General features: G+C 54.1%; 1 protein-coding gene across 2 annotated transcripts; it reads right to left on the bottom strand.

Moving 5' to 3' along the window:
- Nucleotides 1-614: 614 nt before the first annotated feature.
- On the bottom strand, nucleotides 615-20,004 carry NDST1 (N-deacetylase and N-sulfotransferase 1). 2 transcript variants are annotated; one of them, XM_031598275.2, is made up of 16 exons: nucleotides 19,898-20,004; nucleotides 10,040-10,913; nucleotides 9,183-9,665; nucleotides 8,843-8,930; nucleotides 8,391-8,545; nucleotides 6,853-7,038; nucleotides 6,354-6,482; nucleotides 6,005-6,187; nucleotides 5,558-5,654; nucleotides 5,293-5,416; nucleotides 4,833-5,007; nucleotides 4,503-4,673; nucleotides 3,824-3,933; nucleotides 3,075-3,177; nucleotides 2,463-2,578; nucleotides 615-2,185 (listed from the first exon to the last, which is right to left on the bottom strand). In XM_031598275.2, the coding sequence occupies exons 2-16, from the start codon at nucleotides 10,547-10,549 to the stop codon at nucleotides 2,179-2,181; spliced, it is 2,637 nt and encodes an 878-aa protein (XP_031454135.1). In that variant the 5' UTR covers nucleotides 10,550-10,913; nucleotides 19,898-20,004; the 3' UTR covers nucleotides 615-2,178. The 2 variants fall into 2 exon arrangements, with proteins under 2 accessions (XP_031454135.1, XP_090006826.1); XM_090150700.1 differs by having other exon boundaries at nucleotides 615-2,578.
- Between the last annotated feature and the right edge of the window lie 1,074 nt (nucleotides 20,005-21,078).

Consider the following 21,078-nt stretch of genomic DNA (forward strand, 5'->3'; position numbering starts at 1 on the left):
TGATCCCTGCACTGCAGGCAGCCTCCCCCCCAACAGCCCCGCACATCGTTTGTCACTTGGACAGGTTCGAACAGAGCCCGCCGCTGCCCGGCTGGGATTCATTAGGCCCCAGCTTCGTTTCCTCCAGCGCTGTGCAGAGGCCAAGAGGGAGGGGGAAGGTAGCAGCCAGGAGGGTTTTGGGGCCCACGGGGCTGCAGGGGCCATATGCAGCCGCAGTACAGTACGGTCGGATCCAGCGCTGGATGGCTGCTGCCACCTCGTGCATGGAGCTGAGCTGTGGGGCTGCTCCCACGGCACCTCCATCCTCCCCACACCCACCTCAAAGGCTGGGAGACACTGTGCCACGAGGATGGGAGCACCCAGGGGGATGCTGGCACATATGGAGGTACAGAAGAGCCTGGTTAGGCACATGTGGGTCATGCCACGGCAGTCCTTGCGTGCACACCATGGCATCTTGTGTGCACCCATAGGGCGCAGATGACAGCCTCCAAAAGGAGACCCCAACACAGCAGTCCTAGATCTTGGGCACAATAGTGCTGCAGTGAGTGGGTGTGCAGTACCCTGTGCAGCTGTTCTGGGGAGAAGAGCAGGAAAAAAGGCCAAAGCACAGCAGCTAAAAACAGCGAACCCCATTTTATTAGCAGTTAGTTCAACAGGACCTTACATTAGTGACTGGGACACTCTCTGAACACAGCCCCAGAGATGGGCTCGGACGGAGCCAAGGGGTGCAGAGGGGAAGGGCAGACCCCACCCCTGTGGCCCCCGGCATGGCTACAGAGGTTCATGCAAAACCCAAAGGCTGGGAAGCATCACCGCCATCCAGAACCAGACTGAATGGTGGGGCAGAGCCCCCCACTGCTGCCACTCTTCCCCTGCACTGCCCTGGCATTGCTCCATGTCCAGGCACTGCCAGGGCACTGCAGGAGGGCAGCCAGGGGGACTCCAGCTCCCCTTCTCCAAGCATAAAACACAAAGGGACCAAACATCCCCAGGCTGGAGAAAGCATTTGTCCTCACCCCACCTCCCCACACCGTACCATCAGGCCACCTCCGGCTGCTCCCCAGCAGTGCTGCAGGTGCTTTGGGGGCACAAATGGTAATGGGGTGCCCTTCACAAAGTGCCCCCACCCATCCCTACGTACCACCAGGGCTCTGCCTTTCCCCAGCCTCCAGCACACACACCAGCAGCTCCATCCACAAGGAAACCTGGGCCCTTACCACATAAACCCATTACGGCTCAGTGTTGGCACTGCTACATACATGGATGTTCACACACACACACACACACACACACACACACACACACACACTCGTGCACTCACCGCCAGGGCAGCCAGAGTCAGGGATGGGAGAACACTTGCAAAGCCCACATGAAAGGAGGCAGCTCCTGCACATCACCATGACAAGTATAAAGACACATCTCCAGTGGGGAAAACTCCCATTACTTCCCCACTGACCTTTGTCCGCCTCCCATGTAACAGCCAAACAGACCACGTAAAACCCTCAGGGTTTAGGTACAAATTCTGGCACTGAAGAAAAAAAAACAAACAACCCCCTGCAAAATCAGAACGAAACAAACCCTCCCCCCATACCCCAACATTATTAAAATACTTTAGCTTTTAATATTCAAGAGGTTTGAAGTTCTCAGCATCCTTCCAACTGCTGTTAGCCCAAAGTCTGCCTCGTTCCCGAGGGCCCACGCTCCTGTGAGCTGTGTTGGGTGTGTGCAGAGACCACCAGGCACCTCTGGGCTTTACCACAGGAAACACCACAATTGTAAAACATTGCAGAGCAGGCGAGGGTCTGGGAGAACCCCATCACCTTCTCCTACTTGACAGCGGTCCCACCGCATTGCCCATGGACTGGGAAGAGGTTCAGATTGAAAATGAATGAAGATGAACAAAGAAATAGCATCCGTGCCTTTGAAACAAAAAGACACCTTTTTCTTTTCAGGTGTTTTTAGAGCTGGGTTTTGGAGGAATCCAGCAAACCCCCCACTTCCTGCTGCTGGGCTGGGTGGCAGGATGAGGTCTGGGTCACTTGGTGCACTGGCTCTCCACCAGCTCCTTTCTTCTGCTACAGCTCTGTATAAGTCACTTCCAGCACACCCAAAGCTGCTCCTCTGTCACCTGCTGAGGAGGTGCAGAACAGTTCCAACGCTGCTCACAGCCCAGGGCACTTAGGGTCTGTTTTGGGCAGAGAAAGAGGGAATTTGTGCTAATTCCCTGTTTCTTCCATCAGAGCGGGATAGGAAAGGACCTCACCGTCAGGTTTGGGAATTGAAAAGATAAAAACAAAACAGAATGGATGTGGGGCAGACGGAGAGGTCACAGCGCTGGGACCACAGAGTCAGGCCAGCACCCAGCAACCTTCAACACAGCCATCCTGCTCGAGGGCTCCAGCATCCCCTCGAAGGCTGCAGCTGGATATTGCTTAGGGATGTGATCGGAGGGCGACAGCTACCTGGTGCTCTGCAGCTCTTCCCGCAGCCAGGTGGGCAGTGTCTGCCCCATTTTGTACAGCAGCTTGGAGAGCTCGATGTTATGGTCCCTGTAGTAGTCCCGCAGGAAGGCTCGTGACTGCAATGGGAGAACGGAGATGAGGGTTAACAGGACAGACTGCTTGTAGTAGAAATGCTAAGTCACTGCCTAAAACAGTGATTGAGCACCTGGTGGGAAGGCAGGACCAATCCAGGGGAGCTCAGGTGTATGCAATGTATCTGAGTGACCAGAAGGGATGCAGCCAGGATCCACCCACCCCTCCCCACACCTCATTTAAGGGCTGGCAGTGGAGGCAAGAGGATCTCTTGTTGGAAATTCCTGCCCATCTGAGGCCTTCCAAAGGTAGGCAGCTTTTTTCCTTTTTTTCTGTAGCTGCTGTCTTTGGGCTCATTCTCATTTGCTGTAGCCAAAGACTTTGCCACCCTACTATTGTCACAGTACTTTCCATCCTATTATAGCATTATAATGCTGCATCCAGATCCAACCTTAGCCTTTCTTTGTTACAGCCCCATTCTGTGTCTAGAACACCATGCCAGCAAAGCCACTGCCCCGCTAAAACTTTCTGCATACTCACATCTGAATCCATCTCAGGGTACTTCCTCCCTTTGCTCTTCCCCAAGCATTTGGTTTTGCCTCCTTCTAGAAGCTGACACCAGAATCCTTTCTTTGGGTCAAACCTGTAAAGAGACAGCTCTGCCTCACCCTGCCTGCCAACCTAGGGCACCCTGCCCAGCCTTGATCAACAGCAATGCACTTCCCTGGGGTATCCAAGCTGGCTGGCAGAAGAGCCCTGCTGCAGAGGTGCTGCTCTGGAGCCTATTTTTAATTTGCAGCCCAGCTAACATCTCATTATTGACCAACCTGTACAACAGGTTTACCATGCAGGTGCACCATAAGCAGCCTGACAAAATTCATTTATTTATTACTTACACTGCCCTGCTATGAGAAAGCATAGGAGCCTGTATGGGCTTTCATTATTACCTTCTCTGGCACCTCCAGCTTTGAATATTCTCAGGAGCTCCTCATCACCTGGGCCCAAATTTAGAGTGACCAAAGACAAAGGCAAGACAGGCACAGAAGTAAACTAATTTTTTTAGGAGCTCTGAAGGCTTCTGCTTCCTATTGATGGGCTTTATTGCCTGAAATGCTCCTGTGAAGGTGCCACACAGTAAGCACCAAAAGCAGGTCTCAGGGTGCTGCCCTGGAAAGCTTTGTGCTCCTGAGTTTCCCCTGAAGTAAAAGGGAGCAATCCCTGATCTGTGCCCTGTGGAACACAAGTGCTTTCCAGGCTGAGGAGTAAGAAAAGCTGGAGGTGGGACTTACGCCAAGGTTTTGTGGTAATCGATGAAGTTGGTCACACCTAGGAATTTCTGGACTGTTTCCATCACTTTGGCAGGTTCTGTTCGGAGCAGCTTGCCGTCCAGGACGAGAATCTGCAAGAAGGAAGGCAGGGCTCTGAGCTCTCACCTCCTGCTGGCTCTCAGCCCTGCTCTCCTGGGGCAAAACAACACCTTCTCTGCATATTTTGCCATCTCAGAGCTATATGTGCCATGAGCTTGTGGAGGGTTCCCTTTTTAATGCCAATAGTGAACATGTGTCCAGGTGTTCACTTACACTAGGTGTTGGAAAATTGAATGCAAGTTAAAGTCAGAGCCAGGATCTATCCAGGACAAAATCAGAGCTTTAGCTCAGGGCTGTCTAACCCGCAGAGTCAGGATTATATTACAGCAATTATGCCAGAAGTACACAATTAATAGACTTTATAAGGTTGAGTGATGATGGAAAAATCATTCAGCTGTGCAGAATCACCCGACGTAGCCCATACCCTGGCAGCAGAACGCGCTCCCCCTCCGTGCAGGTTCACAGCGGGGCTGAGATCTAACCCTGATTTCCCTTATGGGCAGCTTGAAGCCAGGGACAGCTTGGCCTGCTATTTTTGTCCTGCTCTGGTGCTGCACTGATGCTGTTCAGGAGAGTGAGGTGTCAGGGCTGCCCTCCCTACCTGGTTGGCATGGTAGCTGTTCAGCCAGCGCTCGATGTGAGTGGCATACCAGCCTGGCACCAGGCAGCGGTTCTGCAGGGTCCGCAGCTTTGCAGCAGCCTCAGGCCCAGCTGTGATCACCTCATGGAAGGTGTATTTCAGGGCAACTGGGTCGTCGTGGGCTCGCTGATGCTGTCAAACATGAGCAAAACAGGTTCCTGAAGCAGCCAAGAACGGACACCAACTGGACCCAAAGCCCAGGTTGCCTGCGAAGCACTATAGCCTCCCAAGAGATCAAAGGAGCTCCTGAACCAACAGGGAGCTGGGCAAGAAGAAGGTTGGGTGGCTCACCTGATACCAGGAGTAGGCTCGATCTGCAGGGTTGATGAGGATTGTGATGACTTTGGCCTTAGAGAGCAGGGCTGCGGCTCGCCGGGGAGCCACTTCTGAGTCAAAGTAGTTGGCACTTTTTTCAAAGTAGAAGTCAGAGGTGGTGTTGGAGGGGATGGGGAAAAACTCCATGTACCTGAGGGAAGGCACAGCGTGAGGCAAGCAGACAGACATCATAAAATATCCCCAGCAACCCTCTTTGCAGGTAGCAGTTTCCTGACACTTTGTACCAAGCACTGCAGGTGCTCAGAGAAAGACAAACTGGCCTCCAGACAGAGCTGCTACTGTCATGAGCATGACCTTGCATGGAGCAGAGCATGTAGTGGTCCCCAGCTCCTTAGACACGAGACCAACAGCCTCAAGGCAACCTTGCTTGTGCTCCCAGTCTGTCCTCATGGCAGGGAGATGCAGGCTGACCTACCAGTCTATGCCCTTGTGATAGTTGTGTCCGTTGAAGAACTGTATCTCCTCGAAGGTCTCTGAGCTGGGGTAGTTGCTGCTCAGGTCCGGGTGCATCCCCAAGAAGAGATAAAGGGCAGTTGTCCCTTCAGACAGAGAAAACAAGAGCTGACAGGACTAATTCCCCTTCCTGCTTTGCATCAGCAGGGCTGAGAGAGGCTCCTTGAGCGTGGGGAACTCAGCAAGCCTCTTGCTATGCTCACAGCACTGAGAGTAAAGGGGTGTACCTGTTTTTTGAGGCCCAATGATGAGGAGCTTTGGGAATCGGTCACAAGTCTTTTCTTTGGACCAAATGTCTTTGTGGCGCTTGTCTTCACAGGGATCCTGAAATGCAGAGGAGGATGGTTGGAGACTGGGCAGCCTGGGAAGGAAGCTGTGTGGCTGCTCAACTTCCCTGAGCTAGAGCAGATGTGCAGGGTGGCCATGCAAAGGTCTGGGTTTATTTCCAGGTTCATGAAGCAAATTCTGCCCTAGCACCACCCACAGAAACATAAAGAGGCGAAAAATCACTGCTCTTCTACAGTATCACAGGAACATTCAGATTGGAAAGGACCTGAAGAGGTCATTCAGTCCAACCTGCTGCTTAGAGCAAGGCTGGCTTCATCTCATTTCCCTCTCCCCAGCACAGACAGAAAACTGGGCTGCCCTCTCCATTCCTTCTGCACAAGGCATACCTGCCACAGAGGGTCCTTCTCCTCAGAGAAGATCTGGAAGTACTTCTGTGCCAGCTGCACAGGTGGCAACGTCTGCAGCTTCAGGTTGGTCCAGGAGTTGAGGAAGCGGACCAGGTGTTTGAAGGTGTACAAACCCAGGCGGTCATTGCCATAATTGGACAAATGGGTCATGAAGATGCTGATCTGAGGTAGAGGATGGAGCAGGGGTTAGCAGGACCTCACCCAGCCTCCATCCTGCACTAACAGCCCTCTGCTCCAGCTGAGTGCACTGGGGATACTGCCTGCAGCAGCAGCAGGGGACAGCTCTGCAGGAGGTGCCATCCATGTGTCCCCAGGCAGCAGTACTCACAGGGTTAAGGAGCACCGTCAGGAACAGTTCGCCTCCATTGATGATCTTGTCCAGCTCACTGGAGCCACCAGGGTATTCGTTGTAGAAGATGGTGTGTGTGAAGAGGCCACAGGTTTGTCGGGGGAGGACCTGGGGAGGGAGAAAAATATGTCTGGAGCAGTTGGAGGAGCCAGGGCAATGAAAAAGCCTCACAGCCCCTTCTCCCAGATTCAAAAAAGGTTCTCAATCTCTCTAAGGTCAGGATCAGCTCCACTACCCCTTGACTTGAATTCTGCTACTCTCAAGGGATGTAGATGAACAGATGGAGAGGCCACAAAGTGTCCTCATTAAAAGTTCCACTGTGCAGGGCCAGCAAACATGAAGAGAATGCAATCCTGTCAAATCAACAGTCTCCTTTGGCTGAAGCCAAAATAGCCAAGCCATCCAGAAACCACACATCAAAGTTTTGGTGGAGGAGGCAGAGAAGAAAAAGCATCAGAGGTAACATCTGGCCACCTACCATGATGCCATTGTGGATGAAGCCACGGCGATAGCGAGCAGGTTTCAGGTGGGGGTATTCTTCTGTGCTCGTGACTTTGATTGACCAAACCTGCTTCCAAGCTTCATACAACTGCACGTGGACAGGGTAGACACCGGAGTGGTGGGGGGCCACTGCATACCCCATGTCAGTGGGGATGCCATGCTCCTACAGGGAAGAGATTGGAGATTGGGTGACTAGGGAGAACCCAGAACCACCAGCTGCCAGCTCAACACAATCTCCCCCAAGGATTGTCCCTTCCCAGCCATGAACAGTCCACCTGTGTCTTGATGAGCAATAAGAGCTGAGCTGTTCTCATGCATCTTCCCCTAACCAAGGCTGTCTCCAGAAAAAGGAGTTCAATAGAAGATTTGCTGGATGGACACTTGCTCCTCTCAGAGTCATTTCTGCTTTCACAAAAAAGTCAGCAGCAGCAAAGCTTAGGTGAAGATTGTGCAGGGACAACTATACGGGACTGTAAATTGATTTATATCAGTAGATACAAAGCAACTTGGAAATTTTCAGCTGAACACCTGCCCATCTCTTCTAGCATAAGCAGAAATGTTCCAGTCTCACGCCTTAATTAATTAAGAGGGAATAATTCAAGTTAGATGAAGAGCCATCTCTCAGACTACCAGATCCAATTATTATTGCTAGGCCTGGCTTTACTGGATTTGGATTTGAGACAGCTGAGCAAATCAGTTGATCGCAGCATGACCTGGTGTCAATGCTGACTTTATGTAGGCCAGATAAAGGACTTTCCAGGAGGATGGACAATCTCCAACCAAGCCAAAGGTCAGAGCTGCCCTTACAAAGAAAATGAGTCCCTCAACAACTCAGCCTGCAGAGGGAGTTTCTAGCAGTGAGATCTTTGCAGGCACAGCCGCTCTGACCCCACTCCAGGATGCCACATCGGCCAGCTTCAGTGCAACACCAAACCACAGCGTGCTAAACATGAACCTCAGGCTTGGTTAAAATCCAGCACACAAACCCAAGCGACTGCTGCCTTCTGTAGTGCTGTGGGTTTGATCTCTGCATTCCCATGAATGCTGCGTCGGAGCAGGCAGCAGCACTGGCACAGCTGCAGCCACACGGCTGGAGTGGAACAACACATGGACAGCGTTTCCCAGTCAGCAGGCACTTGGGCAGCTCATTGTGACAGAGGCATGTTGACTGGTGTGGATAAGTATTTTTGCTCTGAGCACTAGTGTACAAATGGATTTAACCACCAAGTTACAAAGGCAGGGTGCTGAGCTTTAGAAGATCCTCATCCCAAATTTATACCCGGGCAGACAGGAGAGGGGGTTCCTAAGGCTCACTGTCATCAGCTCCCCTTGCTCCAGCAAACAGAGACCGTCATGCTGGGAATCAGAGCTCTGTCCAAGGAGTTAGGAGATCAGCCTAGTGACAGGAGGCCAAACCCATTCTCTTTGATTTCTCAGCCTACAAAGGCCTATTCGTACCCCCTCCTCCCATCCTCCCCCCATTACAAGCATCCCCGCCGGCGGCATCTTACTCACGACAGCGAATTTCTTGTTTAAGGTCATCTGCTCAGCAAGAACTGACTGGTTGTGGAAGAGGTGAGGCTGCATGTGGCTCCACATGTGTGGGAACCACCAGAACTCCCTCACGTAGGACAGCAACAGATCATCACCTTCATCCTCGGCGTCAGTACCTGCAGGGACAACATTTGTTGTCACTGCAGTGTATGCAGAGCTGCATAGGGTGTCCCTGGGATGCATGAGCGTCCCATACAGAGGTAAGAGGACAGGTACAAGTCCTAGCATGGGGTACCTGCTCCAAGGAGCTCTCTCGGGGGAGTGGGAAAGCTCCTAGAAGTGAGCTGCCCCACTGTCACCTCACCTCTGCTGGCTAGGCAGATTGCTATGCAGCATAGCCTGGGTCAGGGATTCCTGCAGCCCTGACATCAGTAATGCACTGATGCATGAAGCGATGCCCTTACTCTCCTCACCTGTGTGGAAGAATTTCCCTGAGTATCCCAGGTTGAAAGTGAAATTTGGGATGTGGGTGCGTAGCTCGTTCTGCGTGTCAAACAGCGCCTGAGAGAGGGAAAGAGAAAGCAAAATGTCCTCAGTCAGCAGCAGCAGGGGACAGCTTCATAACCAGGCCTCTAGCAAAGCCCATATTAAGGCAAGAACCCATGCCTCTAAGCCCTCTGGAAAAGAGACTCTCATAAGGAGAATGCTCTGAGGACAGGGAAACTCACCCCTGCAGTAAAAAACATCCCATCCCATCCCTCACCCTGGTCCCAGGTACCCCCTGCCCATCCAGCCAGACTCCAATAGCAGCACCTTAACATCTTCCACCTTCATGCGAGTGCCCTCCTTGCCCACAAATATATCATCAATGTCCACCAGGATGTAACGATCGAGGGGTAGGGAGAGCCTTTTCCCTGTCAGGAAGGAGACGGCATCCACAAAGACCAGCTTGTGCAGCCAGAAGTTGAGGTTGTTGCCAAAAAGCACCCTCTGGATGCCATCATGGAGGCCCAGGTCCTGCATCACTGTGGTGTGCAGCGCTGCATCCACGCTCATATGTGGGATTGACTCGGCTGACTTGGTCTTGGCCAGCAGGACGGGCTCGTAGGTGGAGTGGTTGGACTGGAAAACGGTCCAGTCCTCACCAGGGAGCACACCCTTCTCCACCTCGCTGGGCCGGGTGATGTAAAGGAGGGGTGACTTGGGGTTGATGCTGCAGTCCTTCAGCGCCAGGTTGGAGTGGAGGAAGAGGGGGAAGCCCTTCAGCTGTGCGCTCAGCAAGCTGTTCTCATTGGCCTGTGAGGAAAGAAAAGTGTTAAATGAGACAAGACAGCAGCTCCGTTGGGGGGCTGAACAGATGGGGGAGAGGAGCAGCCTACCACCCCTTCACAAACAGCTCCAACCCTCACTCTGCACTCCAGGCACTGGGTCCCTCTCCTATTTGTTGTGTGGGACACCCTCACCTGCAGCCACCTGCAAATCTGCATTTCCATTCCCTGCTCTCCCCCCGCAGCATTCTAACAGGACAAGACAGGCAAGGAGAACCTGCAGAAGGACAGCCCTGGGCCAAACTCCTTCAAACATCAACACCTGTGGCCACACAGGCTCCTCTCCTCCACTCAACCTCAGCCCCTGCTACGTGGGCTCAGCTCACCCCACACACCCCATACCTTGAAGAAGCCAATGATGCCCACGCCGTACTCCACGCAGTACTTGTCCAGCAGCTCCCGATTCCAGGCATCCAGGTTGACGTATTTGAGGATGTTTTCATAAATGATGAGTGCAAAGCGTCCCCGGTCTTTGTCAGTCAATGTGGGCATGTCCCCCTTTCCTGGGGCGATCTCTGTCCTGTACTTGAAGCGGCTCGACTCCAGAATGGCCACAATCTCCTGACCCAGCTGGGAGTAGAGGCTTTCTACAAACACCAGCACCAATGGGTCTGTGCGGGAGGAATCGGCCACTTTGAGGGCCTTCAGTGGGAGCAAACGGGAAGGGGCAACCTTGGGTTCATCACAGTCCGGCCCTGGCACATCCCCCGAGGGCTCCAAGCCCCTTTTCCACCCATATAAATAATATGCTGAGACAAAAACACTGAGCAGGCAGAATGCGAAGAGCAGGAGCAACACGACTTGGGGAGATACCTGTCGGATACCCCTCCGGGCCCTTGCCAGCACAGTCATCCTTGCATCCACAGGCAAGTTGGGGCCCCCTCCCCTGCCCTCTCGAGCCCCAGGGGAGGGGAAGAAACGAACACCACCACAAAAAAAAAGGGAAAATAAACTGGAATTATACTACTGATAATAAATTAAAATACTAGCAGGGTGCCTGTGCACACACAGGTTTTCTCCCCTCCTGCAGTCCAGCGTCCCTCGCTGTCCGCTTCATGTCACCATGGCAAACGTGCTGAGAGTCCCCGTGCCCAGCCGAAATCCCATGGCCTCAGTGGGGCGAGGGGGCAGCAGGAGGCCTCGGTGTGGGTCTGGGCAGACATGCAGGCATGGTGGCTCCCTGGGGTGCCTTGCTCCAGCAGCTCCACGTGCAGCCCTGTAAGAGAGGGGAGGTGAGCACGGGCACAGCATGGCCTGGCTTTCTACAAGTGCTCTCTCGCTGAGTTGCCAGCATGCTGGGGCCTGTGGCCAGCGTGCCAAGGCAGGATGCATGTGTGCTGCATGTCCCTGGGTGCCCAGCGGGGGTAGGAGTGCTCATGGCCCCCCACGGGCCCCCAGGGCTCTGTGATCCAGCAGAGCCTTCCAACAAGCATCCTTGCTCCTCCCTTCCCTGCTGCGAGCATGTGGCCCACACCCTTTTATTTTGCACGGGCTCCAAGGCTTTGCAAACGTATTCACCATGAGCAGCATCGGGCCAGAGCTCTCACATTCGTGCTGTGATAAAGGTCCATTGGGGCACAACGTCCCTGAGCCACGCTGCCCTCTGGCACAATGCACTCGTGGGACACGGCTGGTGGCAGGGGAGGGCTGTGGGCAGGAGGCCAGCCAAGGTCAGTGAGACAAAGCCTTCTTCTAAGGGAAAGGCCGAGGCCAGGAGGAGCGTCCACGTGGAGCCAGAAGGACCTTGGGATTGTTTTTCTTTTCTCTGTGAAAGGCCAACATGAAAAAGGGAGAAAAAGGAGCAGACACCACTTGCTGTTGAGTAGGTCCTCCTGGGGCACCAGCCCGCTTCTGGCTGGGCAGAGCTCTCTGCATGCAGCCTCTGGGTGCTGTGGGAAGGGGTTTGTGCAATCAAAGCATTACAGGGGATTGGGAGAGAGATAAAAATAGAGCTCTGGCATCCCAGCCGCAGTGGCAGACATAGAGAAGGGATCTGTCCCTCGCCCCTGCCCTTGGCATGGCTCAACCCTGCCCAGAGACAGCCCGAAAGGGCAGCCCAGCCCCTTGCTTTCACACCTTGCAGGGTGCTGGGACTATTCATAGCTCCCTTGGGAGCCCTTCCACAGAGGTCTGGGCTGGGAGCATGGCTGTGCAGGGCTGCACAACACGCAGCGGCCGGACAAATATAATCCAGACAATAACGGGATTAAACGTGGCCATCTGAGGAGTAACGTGGATTATAGGCTGCGACTTTGCAGGGTAATCCTGTCATTCCTGCCCTTACCTGCAGCAAGATCTGCTCCATGCCCGTGCTGTACCCTTCTTTCCAAACCTCCAAGCACAGCAGAATAAAGGAAAAAAAGCCAAAAAGCACTGTGCGTGTGTTAAGGGAAATCCTTGGGGAAAATCCATCCTCCCTGACAAACTGGGGAGAGCTGGGAACACGCCTCCAAGCATCACATCCTGAACGCAGCACCCCATTCCCCATAAATCACATTCCCTTATCAGGAGGGCAACGCAAGCACTGGTGCTGCTGTGTTCCCATGGCTACCGGCAGGGAAGTGACAGCCGGTGGATGGGGCATCACCATGGCAGGTGACAGCGGTTGGGGCTGTGCATCCATCCATCACTGCCTGTCAGCAAACAGGCTGATGCGCTTGGGAGCAGGGTACAGGCAGCTCCCACTGCCACAGGGTTAGGTCTGAGAACAGAAGTCCCAGAGACCAACAATGTTGTTGTATTTTTTTCCCGAAACAAAAATGTGAACGTGATGATAAAACAGAAAAAAATAACCTTCACAAGAGCTGGCGAAGTGGCAGCAGGAGTCAAACTTCCTTTTAACCTGATTTCAGAAGCTGCTCAGGTGCCTCTTAAAACCACAGTGGTTACTTAAAAGACACCAGCTGAAAACTACAGCCGGAGCACCACGTGCAGCCCTCAAGCCCCAGAAACGCCGTGCTGCGCCGACCAATGCTAAGCTGGAGCAGCACAGAAAGGATCCCAGGAGGAAGAGCTGCTACAAGTACCCTTTTCTCTTTGATTTATGTCCAAGCTCATTGCATGGGCTCTCCTGGAAGCCCACGTTCCTGAAGCAGAGCCTGCCACGCTCCCCACTGTGCCTGCAGGCTCAGCAAACCCACCTCTCTGCTTGCTGTGCGCAGGAAACCTCCCGCCTTCCCAGCCTCAAAGCACAGCTTCTGCAGCGCAGCCGAGCTCTGCTTCCACAGTGGTAACACAGCAAGGCATTAAAAGGGTCTATGAAAAAGGAAGGGTGAGGGTATGGGGCGGAAGACACAAAGCTCCCCATGAGGAACACCCTGCTGCAGGCTGCCGGCCGGCTTAGGGCCAGCGGTTGTAATCCGGGAGGCTGACAAACAGCATCAGCATCACAGCAGCTTCTCCAGCATGGCCACACACCCGCCTGAGCCACGGCCATGCAGTGCAGGACAAGCACCCCAAAGCTTTGCTCTCCTGCAGCGCATCCCCCGCTGTCACCTTCCCACAGCAGCACGTGCTCCCTGGTGCATCCCTGCCTGCCACTGCTGTTCCTGGTGGGCAGGGAGGTGGGACAGCCCTGCCTGAGCTCATTGGCCACCTGGCATTTGTTTATTCTTCTCTCTCAGATAGAAAAGGGGAGAAATATTGCTAGAAAGTGGGGCAGAGGGAAGGGAAGCTTCCCATTGCCAGCTGGACAGCCCAGGGATGGAGATGCTGGTACTTCCCAGCTGGAAAACCAGAGAAGGACTGGTGGATGAAGCCACCTCCATCACCAACACACAGTGCTCTCCCTTTAACCCCCAGTGGGATTTGCAGGGTTGCAATGGGAGGATTAAATATAAGTAAGGAAGTGCAAATAGATCTGGAGGAAAGAGAAGGGCTGATCGGTCCCAGCAGACACGCACAGCAGTATTGATTTATCAGCAGTACAACAGGTCCAGCCACAGGTGCAAGCAGCAGAGATCAATGTGGTTCACAAGCCAAATAAATCATCTATCCCAGCACAGGATGCAAGCTCAAATCATTGATGTGACATGGCCAAGGGGAGCTGGATGCTGCAATCACCCGCTGTCCTGGAATGCTCAGAGACCTGCAGGGCACATCCCTAAGCAGGGGGCTGCTGAAGTTATGGGGCAGTGTGTAAGTGCTTACCAGCGGAGGGCTACGTCTCCCCTCAATGGGAAGAACCTGAGATAGGAATGTGCCCCCCAGAGCCACGGCCCTGCTTGGCAGAGAGCTGCCATGCGTAAGCAAGCTGGAGGGGTTAAGCCCAGATGGACAAGGATTTAGAGGAAAGACATAAGACTGCATTGCTTAGCTCAGCAATTCACTTCTGCTTGCTCCATCACTTCTCTTCGCACATCCAGGCTTTGGCCAACCCCTCTGAGCTCTCAGACAAGCAAGGCAGATGCTATTCTTTGGCCAGCCTGGAATGTCCATCCCCAGCAGGACCACGACGCCATCCTGGCCGTGCCCCATCTCTCCTGCATCTCACACAGCCTTGCCAGCATTCTGAGTGGTCGCTGCCCGTGCAGCCCTGGGAATCACAGGCTACCTGCAGATGATGCACAAAGCCAGCCTAAATGATTATTAATAGGTTTAAATTCCCTCTACAGGGAATTTTCCCTCGCTCTGTTGGTAATATTTAGATCTTAAACCATTGAACTAAGCACATCCTTAGAGAGGAGATTAATGCCATCATATTATTCAAGACACAACCGCGAGCTTAAGACAGGAGAGCGCGCATTAGAAATGAAGAAGTAACCAGCATGAGAAATCTCCCCATAAACATCCACTCTTCTGCATCACTGCTTTATCAGCCGCAGATTCCTGTAGGCTTTCCCCCAGCTGGGGGGGATGCTAACTATGGGCAAGCCGCTCCAGCAGCCCCGTGCCACTTTTGGTACAAACAGTCCCATTTTGGTCAAACTGGCCCTGGCTCTTCCCAAGGCGACCTGCAGGGCCGCTCGCTATCAGAGCAGTTTTATAATGCTGGATAAGGAATGCCTTAGCAGTAGATTACATGGGCTTCTTAAGTACTTAGCAAACAGTAGTTACAACATGCCAGGGATAAAAACAAAGTGCTTACCAGCAGGGCCATGGCCCCAGCCCAGCTATCCTAAGGACAGCAGCATGGTTTTCCCCATCCCAGCATCCCAGAGATATGAAATAAAGAAGGATGAGCACACCAACGTGCAGCCACAAGCTTGGGGTGCCAGGGATGTGCTTGGTGTTTCCACGGTGCAATAGACTGAGCAGCAGCAAACAAGAGAGCATTGGGAAAATGCATCTCAGATCCACCCAGGGTCTGGGCAGCAGGACCATCGGGGTGAACCACTGTGGTCAAAGCAAGCCCCCCCTCCTGCCCGAGCTGCTAGACAAATGATGCACCCAGTAAAAATGGTCAAAGTTCTTCTCATAAAGAAGTTATTTTTGGCCACAGCGTCTGGCTCTGAAAGAGACATTTTTCACCCAGACAGCCCCGTTAACGCTTGGGTTTTACTGGAAAAGATAAAAGTAGCGTTTTGCTCAGGTTTCCTACAAAACCAGTCGTGAAAATGTTTCTCTTCTCAGAGAGGGAAGGGAAAGGCAGGTTTTGGTGCGGTGTTTTTTGCCCTTGAAGCCTCAGGAACACCCTCATTCATGAGGAATTGGGAAGCGGAGCTTGGGGAATTCTCCCGAACCTTAATTGAAAGAGACGCTTAACGAGGAGAGTTTCTTTTGTCTGTTAATTGAAACAGGTTCTTACTGACAAAACTCGCCGTGAATTTTAAGTGGGCTCACAGGGGGGAAAAACAATCCCCTCAATGAATCAGATTTTACTGCTTTGAAATGTGCCATGACAATTCTTCTGGTTCTCCAAGCGTCCAAGAGCCGTTCTGGATAAGCAAGGTCTGAAGTTCAAGGATCGTCAGAAAGAAAAAGGACTGAAGGAAGGGAACCTTATATGAAATTTAATATATAGGGGTAGGCAAGGAGCCACAGGCCGCAGTGTCACCTGCTCGTTGCACGGGGACACCAACCCAAATATACACCCTCTTGAGAAGGCCCCAGTGCTGCCTTTTGCTACTTGCAACACTTCGCTCAACCAGATTTTTGCTGGTCCTGTTGCAAACAGAGAGGGAAGGAGGGCTTAGCTTAGCTGCAGAACGTGGATCATGCAGCACACCCCCAAAAAGCTACAGCCCCTCAGCCAAGCAACGTCCCCAGTCTGCTGCTGCTACCCAAGCAGCACCACTGGAGCCTCTGGTACAGAGCAGCTGCTTCCTTTTCTTGACAGCTTCCCATGACGAGGAATTTGACATCTGCAGGAGACCAGCCTCAACCAGTTGCAGAAGAACCACCAGCTGTTCAGGGGACAGCAGGCCTCCCTGCCATACATTAATCTGGCCCCAAAATGTCACTTTTGCAAATGAGCGTCCATAAAACTGCAGTGCAAACTAACTGAAAGCATCCCTGGGAACCACTCAGGGCTGCAGCGAGCCCCTCGGTGCCCACGACTGGAAGCAATGGCTGTGGCACTGTGCAAGCTGCCCCCTCCTCGAGGGGCTCTGGAGATGCTCCCTCTGCTCCCATCTGTCCTGCTTCAGCTGAGGGCAGCCCCTGAGTGCCCACAGTGTGCATGGAGTTAGGAGTGCAGCACCCGCTGTGGGTGCAGGCATGCCCTGGTGTTGGCTCCTGACGGCCAGTGCTTGGGGATGCTGCCTCCAAGGTCAGGGCCAGGCCAGGCAGAGGTCGGATCTTTTCTTAGATCAATGAATGCAGTTGGAAAACCCGGCACAACCCAGACAGGAGGTACTCCTCATGCCCCAGAGCACATCTGTTTTTTCCTAAAGGTATTAGCTGGGCTAATAAAAGATATTACCTCTCCAGACAAACTTTGCCACCCTTCAAAAGTACCCGAGGCTGTCATGCTCTCCAGCCCTGCAGAAGCACAGGCAGCAGGTGCAGAGCATGGGAGACGCTTGCAAGCTGTGGTGCTCCCTTCCATCGGGGCAAGGCAGGAAGGAGCTGACCCCTATGGGGAGGACATGTCCCAGCCAAGCAGCTCCAGCCCCAGCCTGCAGCCACATGCAGGATTTACGGTTCAGTATTGATTCATCTGCTGCAAGCCCTGCCATTACAGTCGATGGCTTTTGCAGGAAAACAATATGAATCATAAGCTACGGGCTGCCCTCTCCCTACATCCGCGCTGTGTGACTCACCCGACATTTCCAGGGGTCCTGCAGCAACAGCTGCTCTGCTGTTCCAGAGATGGATTGCATGGTGCTTAGAACACTCTCACTTGGGGACCAAGCGTGCACAGCCCCCCAGCCCCAAAATCTGCAACTGTCCCCAAAGAAGCAGCATTGTACATCTCCTCCTCCCAGACCCCACAGACACATCCTCCTCTCCCCATCTCCGGTTCTAAAGCCATCAGTGCACATGGGACAGCACACTGTAGAAATGCAAAAAGAGACACCTCAGCCAGAAATATCCCATCACCCAAGAAGCCCAAGGGTCCTGAGCTCCAAAAAGTCCATCCAAGCAGGGCTAGGAAGACACATTAGATGGATTGGAAACCATAGCTTTTCACGACCATAAAGCAATTGCAAGATATAGGACCTTAATAACTTGTTTCTCTCTGCTTTGAGCCCTAACATAATTCTAGCAAGACTTAAGTCAACAGTCAAAACTAAAAGAGATGAAAGAAAATAATAAAGTCCACATAGAAGATAAAATCTCACAACCAACCAATGCCTTATGACCAACCCCACTCAATGACCCTACACTGCACTCAGCCAAAGAGCAGCCACTGCAGAATGGCAGCCCACCAGGCAGCACCTTGCTCCCCAGCTCCCCCTCATCTCATCTTACAGTGATGAAGAGACAGCTAGAAATGTAATTTTCCTGGAGAAGCAACTCTATGGAGTGTCACTAAAGGATTGTGTCTGTCTTGCACAGGGGAAGCCCTGATACCCAGCACAGCCCTCAGTTCACCAGGACAGCATCCCTCTGTCCCCTGCAGGGATTTGGGCAACCAGAGATGTCCCCAGAATCAGAGAGAAGCAATCTGCAGGCAGAGGGGGCAGGTGCTGCTGGTGACACTGCTGCAGCAGGGACATGCTTGGCTGTGCAGTATTTCATCACGACACGTTCCTGAAAAAGATATTAATCATTCTCCAGGCTCCAGCCTAGTTTCTGACTTGCGAGGCATCTTTTTTTCTTCTGTTTAAATTACCACCAACAGAGCATTAACATACATCCTGTTTTAAAGTACTGACAGCTCGACGCAGAAAGAAAAGGGAAAAAAAAAAAACGAAGCAGCTCACAGCCTGCTTAACAGAGATGGGTTTCCCATCCCCACCAAAACAAAAACAAAGCAGCCCCACCAGCTTCCCAAAGTGTAATGGCATGCCTGAGCTTTCTGGCCCTGGGGATGCACAACAGGGGAATGGCTTTGCAGGTGGGATGGCACAGCCAACAGCAGTGTGGGCACCTGTGGGATGGGAGCCTGGGGGTGAGCTCAGGCGATCCCAGAGACAAATGGGCATCCAGAGCCACAAGCATCGCTGCGTCCTTCTTGGTAATTCCCAAAACAAGCTCTGACACAGAGGGAAGATGCTCGGCCACCCCACCAGAAGCCAGCAAGTTTTTTTTTTTCCTGTCTTATCAAACCACGCACGTTTTTTTCTATTGTTTAATTTCCTTCTTCTCCACCCACGGCAAGTTCACTGAGAAGCAAGAAACTTATTTCCTATTGAATCCGTCCTGGTTGTTTTATTTGGAAAACAACGACTTCCTCCACTGCGGCCCCGTGTGCAGCTGATGGAGTGGGCACAGTGCTCATCTCCTGGTTCGCACCTCAGCCCCGGCTGAGCCAGCTCAGCCCCAGTTAAAAAAACAACACAACGCTCTAGAGATTAAAGTAACAAAGATGCTGCTCTGTCGCAGGAAAAGCCGCTGCGTGAAGGCTGTCGGTGACAAGGCGGTGCTGTGAAGAGCTGAGCACAGGGAGCAGCAGCCACACAGCAGCACCAGTGGGAGCGTGGGAAGGGAAAATCCCTGCTTACAGGAGGCTGCAATGATGGGATCCAGACCAGGGGGAGCACAAACCTTCCCGGTGACACTGCTGGAATGCCAGGCAGGGGACAACCTGCCTGCACAAAGGCAAAGGTGGAGTCAAAACACAAAAGACTTGGGCTGGGGGATGGATACAGCTATACATTAAAGCTCCAGGAGTTCGCTCTCGGCTGAGTAAGTACAAGGATTTCTTCTAGAGGGGATTATAAGGTGCTTTATGGAGACTCAAGACACTCCAAGGAGCGGACCATTACAGCACAGTTCTTGGCTGTGCTGCTGGGATCTCCTTTAATCCTTTATTATTTTTAATTAGTGCCATTTATGATCCTTGCGAGCGGGGACACTCCAACCTACCCCCATGCCAAGCTCATCTCTGACTTTCAGAGGCCATGTGCACCCACTGCGTGCAGTACTCGGTGCCATGCAGAGCCTGGGAGCTTTCAGCACGCAACACCAGGCAGCTGCACGGCACATACCGCTTCTCCTCCCCCAGAGTCGCTTACTGAGGGATGGAAAGCTTGAAAGGTATTGAGGGACCTGATGGACCATGAGCTTGATGGAGATGAGGCTTAGATGGAGCTGTGAAGTCCAACGGTGCTGCTAACACCTCCGGCGAGCAGCTGACTCACTCTGGACATCCTGGGAAGATCCGACAGCAGCAAGGCAACAGGAGCATCTTCACGGGAGGCCCGGGATTCCCAACGGGCGGCACGGGTCGGGCAGCCGGGAGGGCACCAGGCACGGCGCGCCAGCAGCGTGGGAAGGCGGGGAGAGCAGCAGCCGCGCCCGGGGGTGCAGCGATCATCGGCAGGTGACCCCGGCGCTCCCCAGGAGAGCGCGGAGCCGGGGCGGAGGCACGGCACCCCCAGCGCCCCAAACGAGCAGGCGGAGCGCACCGCCGCCAGCACCTCCCCGGCCCCGGAGCCGCCGCCCGGCCCGAGGCAGGTGGCACGGCGCGGCCCCGGGCCTCCGGCGTGCAGCCGGGCTCGGCCTCGCCGGCTCCGGGTCCCGCCGAGCGGCAGCAGCAGGCCGGGGCTCCGCATCCCCCGAGCCGCGCCGCCGCCTCCCGCCCGCAGCCCTTTGTCTGCGGCCCCGCTCCGCCGCCGCCCCGCCTCGCTCGGATCTCCGCTCGCTCCCTACCTGCATGCCCCGCCGAGGGCCCCGCTCCGGCTCCGCTCCGCCCCGCCGCTGCCCGAGCGCCGCGCCGCCAGGCCGCCACCACCGCCGCTCGGCTCGGCCCGGCCCGGCCCGGCACTCCGCCCCGCCAGCGGCACCGCCCCCGGGCCCGCCCGGCACTCCGCCCCCCGGCAGCGGCGGCGGCGGCGGCTCGGCCTCGCACCCGGCGCTCGGCGCCCGGCGGCGGCGCGGTGGGGTCGGGGTGGGCGCCGCTGCCCCACGGGACGGGAAGGAGCGCCGAGCCCTACCGCGCCGGGCGGTGAGCAGCCGGCGCTGCTGGCCAGACGAGTGCCCCATCCCTGCAGGCGTTCAGGGCCTGCTGGTTGGCAGCCCTGCCCGCGGCGGGGGGTTGGAGCCCAGCAAGGTCCCCTCCAACCTAAGCCATTCTATGATTCTGTGTACAGAACCCTGTGTACAGGTTTTTGTTTTTAAATTCAGCTGTGCGATGATCTCCCGACAAAGGCACCGTGACACTTCACTGAGCCTGGGATGTGTTTGATGTGCTCAGTGATGTCCTGCCAGGTCCTTCCCTCCCCATGGGATGGGATGTCCTGAAGGGTACAGCCCCAGCAGTGCCTCGGTGTAATTGGCATGTCAGGCTGCTGCCTCCTACAAAGCATCCTTTTATCTTTCCCCTGGTGTGTGTGTCAGATTTTTGAAGCCAATTAAGTCTGAGGTCGTCCCCATCCTCCTCCCCGGCTGCAGAACTCAGGCTGGATGATGAAGTGCTGCTTCATCACAAAGCTCTTCCACCCCGACTCCAAGACAAGCTCAAGGTGCACATCTGAATGAAAGGCTGGCTGCATCCCAGACCTGCGTTCACATACACAGAATTCCCTTCATTCCTCAGAAGGGGGAAAAACAAGCTTCACACAGTTCACTTGCTCCTATAGGCAACCTGCTTTAGCAGTGGGATTGGACCTGGTGATCCCCAGAGGTGCTTTCCAACATCCCCTCCCAGGGGAAGGGAGCCCAAGATGATCATCTGTGTGAAACGCTCAGGTCAGGCTCACCAGCACACACTGTGTGACAGCCCTATGGGGCTGCCTGTGTCCCATGTGCCAGTTTGCAGAGAGCCTGCTTCCAGTCTGGGTGCATCTCTGAGGGGCAGCTCTGGGGCTGGAGGGGTGATGTAGAAGGGCACA

The sequence above is a fragment of the Phasianus colchicus genome, chromosome 15 (genome assembly GCF_987193195.1).
Source record: "Phasianus colchicus chromosome 15, bPhaCol1.hap1.1, whole genome shotgun sequence".
Taxonomy (NCBI): Eukaryota; Metazoa; Chordata; class Aves; order Galliformes; family Phasianidae; genus Phasianus; species Phasianus colchicus.

What these genes read in the sequence shown, in the direction of transcription:
- NDST1 (XM_031598275.2), bottom strand. Translation starts at nt 10,549, where the DNA reads ATGACTGTGCTGGCAAGGGCCCGGAGGGGTATCCGACAGGTATCTCCC. An exon ending in GAGCCTACTCCTGGTATCAG is followed by an intron (nt 4,674 to 4,832) that starts GTGAGCCACCCA and finishes CATGTTTGACAG; the next exon opens with CATCAGCGAGCCCACGACGA. An exon ending in ACCCTGAGATGGATTCAGAT is followed by an intron (nt 2,579 to 3,074) that starts GTGAGTATGCAG and finishes CTCCCATTGCAG; the next exon opens with TCACGAGCCTTCCTGCGGGA.